We start from the raw sequence: 10,603 nt of genomic DNA, 5'->3' as shown, positions 1-10,603 counted from the left end.
GTTCTACACGTATTTTTTATGGCACCATCACTAGTGAGGTCACCAAGTATCTGCAAGACAAGACCTTTCAACTGAGGGGGGTATAATATTGAGGGATAAGGAAGCAAGTTGTTCATTATTTAAAAAATTGATTTAAACAAAGGCAGTGTACTTCAACAGAAATATAGGAGTAAAAGGGTTAATCTATGACTGATCTATACTGTCCCTCTTGTCTCTGTTGACAATGATCTCGTGTCTACTGAGGGGTGTGTAATCTCTAACTCCAATAAGAGTGTTGTGATTAATAATAATGTCCCCTTATTGTCTTCGTTATCATCATAATTATCATCACCATTGTTGACAGCATCATTGTCATCTTCATTGTTGTTGTTGGTATCATCATCATCACCACCACCATCATCATCATCATCATCATAATCATCAGCATCATTATCATCACCCTCATCATCAGCAGCAGCAGCACCATTACCACCACCACAACTACCACTGCCATCATTGCTAATGTCAATCCCCCCCATACCACTTCCATCATCACAATGGAATTCCTTATTGTACCATTGTTATTTCAATTGGCAGTGGTGATTGCAATCTCTGTGTCATTACCAGATTTCCATCTACATAACATATATACCAAGTTGTCCTCTTGTATTTACTTTGGCTTATAGGGTGCTACACAGTTGGCTCAGATTTTCACAGAGAAAGAAGAAGATCATTTACAAAGTGCTGCAGCATGGTCACTTGGACAGATTGGGCGCCATACTCCAGAACATTCTAAAGCTGTAGCTTTGACTAATGTTCTATCATTTCTTCTTCAGAAATATTTAGATACTTCTTCTTCTGAAGATCTTCAGATCAAGGTAAAGTTCTATCAAACACATTTGTACTGATCACACAGGGTAGTTCTACTGATTAATCTTCAGATAGGTTATGCGTACTTAACCAGGAGCATCCATATCTGTGAAGGCTGGTTTTGATATTTTACTATTGTTTCCTAAAAATATTACGTTTACGTATTTTGCAAGATTCCTGATGTGGAATCACGTGTTGAGGATGGTCATATTTTTGGCCAATTAACCACACACACTATATACTTGTTCTTTACTTCAGCTTTATTATTGTTATTATTATTATTATTATTATTATTATTATTACTATTATTTTTTTATTCCAGTGTCCTTTGTCTGAAATCTTTCGTCACACATCCTGTGACCTCTTCAGTGACTCCCCATCCTTTGTGTCTCCTCCTGTTCTGTTTAGTCCATTTTTGTCTTTCTGTCATTGAAGAAGTCACAAGATGTATCACAAAAGATTTCAGACAAAGGATACTAAAATAATGATAACAATAAAGCTGAAGTGAAGAATGAGTATTTAGTGCATTTGGTTAATTGGCAAAAAATATGACCATCCCCAAATATAACAATATTCCTAAAAAGAATTATGACAAAATGCTTATTATTTTCTCTCCTTTTCTTAATTATCTTTATGTAAATTAAAATACGAGGATGGCATCTTTTGAAATCATACTGGCACATAATAGAGCTAATCATGATGATGAGTTTGACACTTTGACAAAAGGTTTTGAGGACATATCTGGGTAACCCAGTGTGCTTCTGGAATTGTAAAAAGTATCAAGACTTCTGATACCTTCTTCAAGTGATGCATTCAAAGGTATATAGCTTGAAGAAGGATATGTATTTAAATAAGTGAGGGAGTGTGGCCTAATGAGTGAGGGGTTGTCGCAATCATGTGACTGGTTTACTTCGCAGACCAAGCTGTGTATTGTGTTCTTTATCTCACTTTATCTCACTTTATCTGCAGTCATTTTTGACATTTGACATGTGGCATATCATGCCCATGTTGATTTGATAGGGGGAGGGAGTTTATGTATGGCACAAACACTTGGTCCTTATAAATAAATCATCTGTGCAGGTTGTTCAACAAGAAATTCCAAAACTGTCTTTCTCAGACTGAGAGACCACCATTAATATTGATTTCAAATTTTAGCACAAGGCCAGCAATTTTGGGCTTGTAAGCACCAGTAAGCACCAGTTGAACACTGGGGTGGCAGGTAAGTCGATTACATCAATCCCAGTGTTCAACTGGTGCTTACTGTATCAACCCTGAAAGGATGAAAGGTAAAGTTGATCTCAATGGAATTTGAACTCAGAATGTAAAGATGAACAAAATACCACTATGCATTTTGCCCAGTGTGCCAACTATTCTGCCAGCTCACCACTCTAAACTACCATTAATATTATATGTAGCTCCGTATACAGCAATGCTTCTGGTGAACGTTGGCCTGTAAGATATTCCAGTAATCAAAAAATTTCATATGCTCATGTTAGCTCTTTATCAATAGTTGCAGAGAGATAGAGATAGATAGATAGATATATAGATAGATAGATAGATAGATATATAGATAGATAGATAGAGAGAGAGAGAGAGAGAGAGAGATTTCTTTTTGCTTGTCATATCCAGGATATCATCAATGTCTTGTTTGATTTTATTTACTTTATATTGTTGTGCAGTGCAAGAAGGCTCTGAAGAACATTTTACAGAAATGTGTCTACCTCCCTGCTCTTGAACCACTCCTGATTGATGCTCCACCGAATATCCTTAAATATGTCATTGGACAGTTCAGCAAAGTGCTTCCTAATGACACTAAAGCCAGACGTTTGTTTGTCACGAGTGGTGGGCTAAAGAAAGTCCAAGAAATTAAGGTTGAGCCAGGAACTGCACTTGCTGAATATGTGAACACCATCAATAACTGTTACCCCGAAGAAGTTATCAAGTATGTACCCATTCCATAAAAATTCAATTTTATTTCACTCTAAATTTTTCCAGATTCTATTCAGTAGAAACCATGCCACAACAGACAGTCGGAGTCAGGACAGCTCGCTGTTAGCCAACTCCATATCAAACCATGCAACCCATGCTAGCATAGAGAGCGGATGTTAAATGATGATGATGATAATATTCCAATTTACTTTAACCCTTTTGTCACCATATTTTTGATGAAAAATCACTGCAATTGTTTCGATTCCTTTGGAAAATAATGAAGAATTTAGTAAAATAACTTTGCTATTACTAAGTTTGGAACATAAATTAGCATGAAATTTTGATGAAAGGTTTTAAATTAAATCACTTTAAAATAGGAAATTTGTATCATAGAACTCAGAGCAATCTCAGGTGGGTTGGTATCAAAATGATTATTTTCTGAATAGTTCTGAATATAGGCTTTGTTCTAATTTACATTTATGAGTCAGTATAATGTATACAGTGAAATATTGGTGTGGATAATGGTGATTAAGTCCTGTAACTTTAAACCTTTTGTTATCATGTTTCAATTGATATACATTGCTTTGTTTCGGTTAATTTTGAAAATATTGAAGAATTTAGTAAAATAGCTAAGTCGTTATTAAGCTGAATTTTGGAAAATAAATTAACGTGAAATTTTGGTGAAAGGTTTCTACTTAGATCTCTTTAAAACATAAATTTATATCAAAGAGCAAAGGTTGGTATAAAAAAGGTTAAGTCAGTTGTCAGAACCACTGAAGCTCTGGTTTTCCTCTAATGAGTCAAGAGAGGAATATATTGGAATGATTTTGCAATAACTTCTCCAAGCCTAAAGGAAAACCTGAATTTGATGGAGTGCCATCATTATGTGTGCCGCTGACAAACAGGCTCATGCAGTGAAGAACCCAGATAGGCCAATTAGCATGGACTTACAATTTTGAGAGAATCTTCTCCTGCTGGTTTCAAGCAAAGGGAATATCCTTGAGTAAAGAATTAGCTTTTGCTTTTTTTTATATATATAATTTTAGTTCTTTTATTTTGCTGTGTTACTTATGAATATTTCATGTACACTTTATGTACATTTATATACCTGTTACTCATACATAAATTCTGCGTACTTGGCACTACTTACAACCCCACTCAGTTGATGGGTCTTTTCCTTTGACTTGATAGTAACTTGGCAGCTTCATTAGTTTTGAAGTAATGAAAAGTAGATTTAATACACTCTGTAAAGTGGTTGGCATTAAAAAGGGCATCTAGCTATAGAAACCAAACCCAAAACAGATATTGGAGCTCAATGTAGTCCTCCAGCTCATGCCAGCATGGAAGATAGATATTAAATGATTATAATGGTGATGAAGATGATTGTTATTTCCTCACTGCATAATTATATATCTCTAGTTAACTTTTTAGCACTAACTTAATCAAAGTCTGTTAAAAGTCAAGTGTTTCAACCATGGATACAAAACAGTGAGTGTGACAGGGTATGAAACGCTATCTTCTTGGCATAGTTGTCCAGAGCTCTATCAGCTTGGACATCCAGGTCCTTACCAATAACTGCCCAGAATCAATTATTCATTTGTACATCTCTTGAACAATAATTGCCTTTATGTTTATTTATTTAAGAAATCAATATTTCTAGATCTTCATATCTGCATCTTATTCTTCTTTCAGGTATTATTCTCCTGGTTATTCAGAAACACTTCTTGAGAAAGTTGAAAATTTCCAGATCACTGCTAACTGATTTCCATCCTGCAAGTCTATGGATTTAACCTTTGCAAATGTTTTATCATTTCAATCAATCAATGGTCATTTGTGTTTTATCAAAAGATATATATTGTGGAATAAAATATTTTAACTAAGAGAAATGAATTTGTTTTGCAACCTCTTTATTGCCATCATCATCTTCTCTTCCTGGAAACTTAGGTGAACACAGTTCTTGAGAGTTAAGTATCTTGTCCTTGTATACAATGTTGTGGTGACTTTTTGGGTAGTTGTCTGATCTACAATCAGCTTGTAAACAATATAAACAATAGTCACAACATAATGTAAGCAATGTAAATAATATAAAACAAATGAAACCAGGAGTTAAAACCTAGTTACAGACATGGATCAGTTTTTGACATTTATAGACATTGAAATATTGTCAGAATGAAAAAGAAATAAAAAGGCTAAAAAAAAAAGAAAAGAAAGTATTAATAACTGACTATATGGTTATGTCTCTTATAAAAAAATTTTATTCAAGTAATTTTCATATACAATATTCAGTAATTTACAAAATTTCATTGCAGCAAGACAATTTTCTTCGGAAAATACTGATGGTATGCACACACATGTGCATGCATGTACATACCCCACCCCCACCCACCCACACATACACATACACACACATGCACATGCACACACACATGGTGATGGAGATTGGGATATACAATGTCTATATTTAGGTCCTCCTGACATTTATGTTCATACTAACTCTCCTAATACTGCTTTCACCTCTCTTCATTATTCTCTCATAACTTGTCCTCTCCTCTATCAATACCACCCCCCACATACACACACTTTCACCCTAACTCTCTTTATGACACCTGGTTACTCAGAGATAATATTACATTGAATCTGCTGTATTCAATACCCCAACATTACCGTCACTCCTTTATTGCAAACCTCTTTCTCTTTCCCTTATCACTCAATACTGACATTCATCACTCCCACTTTTTTTCCATCACTCACCTCATTATTTTCTCTCTCACATTACTCTCTTCTCTCTCATCCATTGTTGTCATCCACTCTTCCACTGCCACTCTGTCTCTGCTATCACCCTCTTTTCCTCAGTAATCTTTCCTATCACCTTCCCTCCAATTATTCCTCCTCCTATCATCTCACTTCCCTTCTATCATTCTCTTTTCTTCTATCATGTTACTCATACTCTTTCTATCCAATCTCCTTACCAACAATTCTTATGTAGCTGTTGTTCATTCATTCTCTCTCTCTTTCTCTCCACTTGTGTGTGTGTGTGTGTGTGTGTGTGTGTATGTGTGTGTATGTATAAGTATACGTATATGTATATGCATATGTATGTAGGTAAATGGATATGAATGTAAACAGATAGACATACAGATGGATAAATACATAGGCAATATGAACAGACACACACATACACACATACATATGCAAATGAAGACTGAAACACATGACCATATATACACACACTTCACTTCACACAAGGAGACACACATCCATACATACAGACATGTAATCTGCAACTCTTCTGGATGATTTCCTTGTTTATGTCGGTGAATGCTGCTATAATCCTTGCCATCAATTCATCTTTGGTGTTATAAGGAGTTTTGTTGGTCTCTCACTCAACTGTGCCCCACACATAATAACCAAGGGTGTTGCAGTCTGGGGAGTTAGGCGGCCAGATGCTAGGGGTGATGTGATCACAGAAATTGTCTGAGAGCTATGACTGGTTTCTCCTACTTGTGTGGCATGCTGCAGAGTCCTGTTCCCAGACATAGGATCTTCCAGCAGCCATCCTCTTGACCCAGGACAGCACTACTTCCTCTAGGCATTTCATGTAGGCCATTGTGTTGAATCTGAGGCTGCGTGGGACAATGAATGGAGGCATAACGTCACCATCACTAGTGATCACTCCAAACACCATGATGTTGACTGGATGTTTGAGTTTCATCACTCTCGGTACATGTTTTGGGGAGACAACAAGCCAACGGTTGTTCTGTATGTTCACCATCAGTTTGTGTTGGAGCTTCTGGTGCAAATGCCAAGCAGTACAGCATGTCATTTCCAAAATTTTGGCAGAGTGACTTGCATCGTGGCACTGTTTTTCTAACAGATGGTACCCAACCAACCCTACAATACTGTGTACTTGACAGAATCAAAACAAACAATGCAGACTTAAAACAAACATGCACGAAATCAAAAATATAAAATGGCTACAATTGCACCCTGATTATACATGTACACACACACGCACACACACACACACACACACACACACTCACACACACACACACATGGTAAATGGGGTTGATCACACACTATTTTTGCGTTCAATCACACGCTGCATAGTATTTTGGATAAATAACTTGTGAGTGAAATTGGATAGAATGAAAATATATAGAGGTGCATCAGGTAAATTTTATCTCCAATTAAAAAAATACTCTCTTGTCGCATACACTTGTTATACTGATTCTGCGTGAGAATTGCATGAACGATATGTCTGTAGAATGCTCAGACACTTACATATTAATTCAGGAGCAGGTAATTCAGTGGATCCCAGCCATTGTTTTTTCACCACAATCACACTTTGGCTCTAAAGTGTGACATTGATCACTTCGTTTTCACTCATGAAGACAGCCAAAAGAACATGATGAACTAAGGGTATATCTCATTCTTTAATAAATATCTATGCAGGTGATTATGGCTGTGATCTAGAACCAAGAGAAATAAGCTCATATGGAGAAAAGTATTTCCATAAATGAATGGAAGAAAATGCATAATGCAAAAAAAAAAAAAAGACAAGGACAAATAAGAGAGAGAAATACACAGATAGACAGAAACAGAGTAAAAGAAGAAATAAACTGCATCAAAGAACTGTGGGGTTTTTTTTTTTTTTTCAAAAATTCCCTAAACAAAATATCTATTGGATCGGTTGAAAATATAAAAAATAATTATCTCAGAATATTTTCAGTTTCTGAAATTTTCTATAAAACATTGATCTTTATCAAGTGGCAATTCTTCAAAAGGCTTTCAAATATTAATGAAGGAGTAAAACTCCTTAAATGTCAAACTTGCTTGCTGAAGGAGCTTGACATAGAAGGAATCTAACATTGAAGCAGTTTTCTTATCTGTTAGTTATCATCACCTTCAGGTTCTTCAATAAGTGTATATAACCTGCAGCAAAGGAAAACATTGTTAGAAATTGATCAACATAGAAAAAAAAATATTTAAAAATTGTTTATCAAATAAAGAGGTACTTGATATATTCTATACTCAAATAAACTAACTTTACCATTTTGTTATCAAATTTTTGTTGAAATAAATTGTTGTTGTTGTTGGCACTCCATCGCTTACGACGTCGAGGGTTCCAGTTGATCCGATCAACGGAACAGCCTGCTCGTGAAATTAACGTGCAAGTGGCTGAGCACTCCACAGACACGTGTACCCTTAATGTAGTTCTCGGGGATATTCAGCGTGTCTATAAACATGATCTCATATAATCAAATAAATAATGTGAATACATAATTATTTGTGCTCAAACAAATATACAACTAATTGTTTATTCGTAATATTTTAGTTACAGCCCTAGATACAGATGGAATAGAGATGAGTGAATAAGTGATGAAACTGTTTTGAAACAAATAAAACTGCAACAAAATGATAGATAAATATATAATTAACAATGGATGTCTTTATTAGATATTTTACTTACAATTTCAGCTCAAAGGAATGTCTATACTACAATAAAGAAAGCTACTTATTAATAAGTTATGAGTATGTAATATTTACTGAAATAAAGTAATTATTAAAGTCTGCATTGCCTAGAAAATTCTCAAAAATTCCTTTTTGAGAATTTTTAATCTATTAAAATTCTTTTATTATTGAAGATTTTCATTACATGACTCAGTTGGAAACCTAATTTTAATTCACTGTGAGACAGTCAGCGTTTTTTAACATGTTACTACAATGCTCTCTCCCTCTCTCTCTCTCTCTCTCTTTCTTTACTACGTCTATTTGTTTTAATTTACTGTTTTCAAAAAAAAAAAATACTAGCAAAAGTACCATCCTCCAGGCTGTTTTATGCTAGTATAAACAAAGAATTTAAGGAACTACTAGAAAAGAATCTTTTTCTTTTTGCAGGTTTAAATTCATTTTTATTTATTTACTGAAACCATTGAGATAATTTTTGTAAATTTATTTTAACTGCAACATGTTTGCTCTACTCAACCATGAAGTGCAAGAGGATTCATTTGTCAGCCAAACTAGCAAGAAGCATGCATAATTTTGTGCATAATACAATGGCTCCGAGCCAATCAAAGAGCCTCCTTGTCATTGTTAAAATAGTAGCTAAATCTACATCAAACCAATTCAAGATAATTCAATTCAAGATATTCTGTATCTAGAAAAACAAAGTCTGGACAATCATGGTTGAAATACTTTTTACCATAATTCTGCTAGAAATTGAGCTAAACAACAACACAAGTATTGTATGTCAAATTATTGTATTCCTATACTGGGAATCTAAGCTATGCCATCTGGGTGAAAGCCAGGAATCCAGATCACTTGATTATACTCTAAACCAATTGTTTTCAGTATTTTAATGCATATGTCACCCTCATGAAGCACAGAGAATTGTGTGGCTTCCTTAAATAGTAACACACCAAAATTCTCACTCTCTCTTCTTTTTGTTTTTGTGTTTTTTTAATGATACCAGACCTAAAAATAAAATGAGTTTCCTGTTTTCCAGCTTTTCACATCTCACAGAAGAACGAACATACCGAGGTGTAATTTTGTCCACAAGGTTAACTTGATTCAAGGATGGAGACAAAATTGGTTTCAGTAACTCACTAAAAAATTTTTTAAATCTCTAAATGTTACAATAAATGTTACTAAGAATAATACTTTCCTTATAAGCCACGAAATTTAATACAAACTTTCTACAAACAAGATATTCTACTTCTAAATCAAAATGGGTAACAGATAGTTTTAAATCATCAAAATGCATACAATGTATTAAAAAATTGACCGACCCTAAGTTTGAGTATAACCCTCAGTACATTTTAAAGCGTCAGTGGGTTTCTTTTTCTGCAATGTAGCAGTGTGTAAAGGAGGCACATTTTTTAGTTATGTTTCTCAAAATATAAATTTCATCCCAAGCAGTACACTTTGTTCATCAAGGGCATTAAATGACAGAATTTCTGCAACCATAAATTCAGCTGAAGTGGAAAAATTTATTAACTAAAAATGTAAGGAACTCTGAAACTCTTGTTTTTACTTCTCCGTAATTTGTACAGGGAGTTCATAAACTCTTTCATACATAGAATCTTAAATGAGTCAGCATATACTACAAAAGTACAATAAATCATAATTAAGTGTCTCTGCTTACAAATTCAATTTTTAATTGTTCTGTTTTTGACACAGACTTTTAGATAGCTTGGTATTTACTGCTTTCACTAGACCCATACAAACATGAAAAATATAGACATTAAAATGATGAAACTATGTTAATTTCCTTAAGATTTAGCATACCATGCTTCTTCATAAACTGTTCAGTGAAGTTTAACAATTTTCCTTTAAATCCCAATTACATTTGTTTCCTTCTGCAATACAATAAGATTTGGCTTGAGAATTTCAATACAAAATATCTGCAATTCTAATAACCCCCAAGGTGAACAAATTCTATAAATATATCAAAATTAGAGCTATATGTATAAATATTGCAATATCATTTGCATCTTGACTTTTATCAACTGCAAGTGAGAAGAATTGGACTCTCTCCAAGAGACTTGTTTCATATCTGTAGATATTTTGACATTTCTGCAACATATCACATAATTGTTCTTTAGAACTAATGTTGCAAAATAAATTGTATTTATTTCAGCATATAATGTCTAACGAGGAAATCAAACACTTCTCCATAATTTATCTTTTTGTAAATAATTTCATTTTTCTATCAACCAATTCGGTGTATTCCTTTTAGACTGGGCACTTTCTCCCTGAAAAAAGAAAGCAGTTTTGGTACACTTTTAAACTTTTCCTCAGTTAATCAGTCCTTTCATTTGTC

General features: G+C 34.2%; 1 protein-coding gene across 1 annotated transcript in view; it reads left to right on the top strand.

The window, feature by feature from the left end:
• Positions 1–4,668, top strand: part of LOC106870367 (sperm-associated antigen 6) — a 21,789-nt gene extending 17,121 nt beyond the window's left edge. The window contains exons 7-9 of the mRNA XM_014916405.2: positions 666–857; positions 2,529–2,791; positions 4,471–4,668. Coding sequence (XP_014771891.1) covers positions 666–857; positions 2,529–2,791; positions 4,471–4,540 — 525 coding nt within the window. The 3' untranslated portion in view covers positions 4,541–4,668. The remainder of the gene's footprint in view (positions 1–665; positions 858–2,528; positions 2,792–4,470) is intronic.
• Positions 4,669–10,603: the final 5,935 nt, after the last annotated feature.

This window comes from Octopus bimaculoides, chromosome 1 (genome assembly GCF_001194135.2).
Source record: "Octopus bimaculoides isolate UCB-OBI-ISO-001 chromosome 1, ASM119413v2, whole genome shotgun sequence".
Lineage (NCBI taxonomy): Eukaryota > Metazoa > Mollusca > Cephalopoda > Octopoda > Octopodidae > Octopus > Octopus bimaculoides.
Note: the sequence above shows the minus strand (reverse complement) of the source record. Positions and strands in the feature narration are given on the sequence as shown.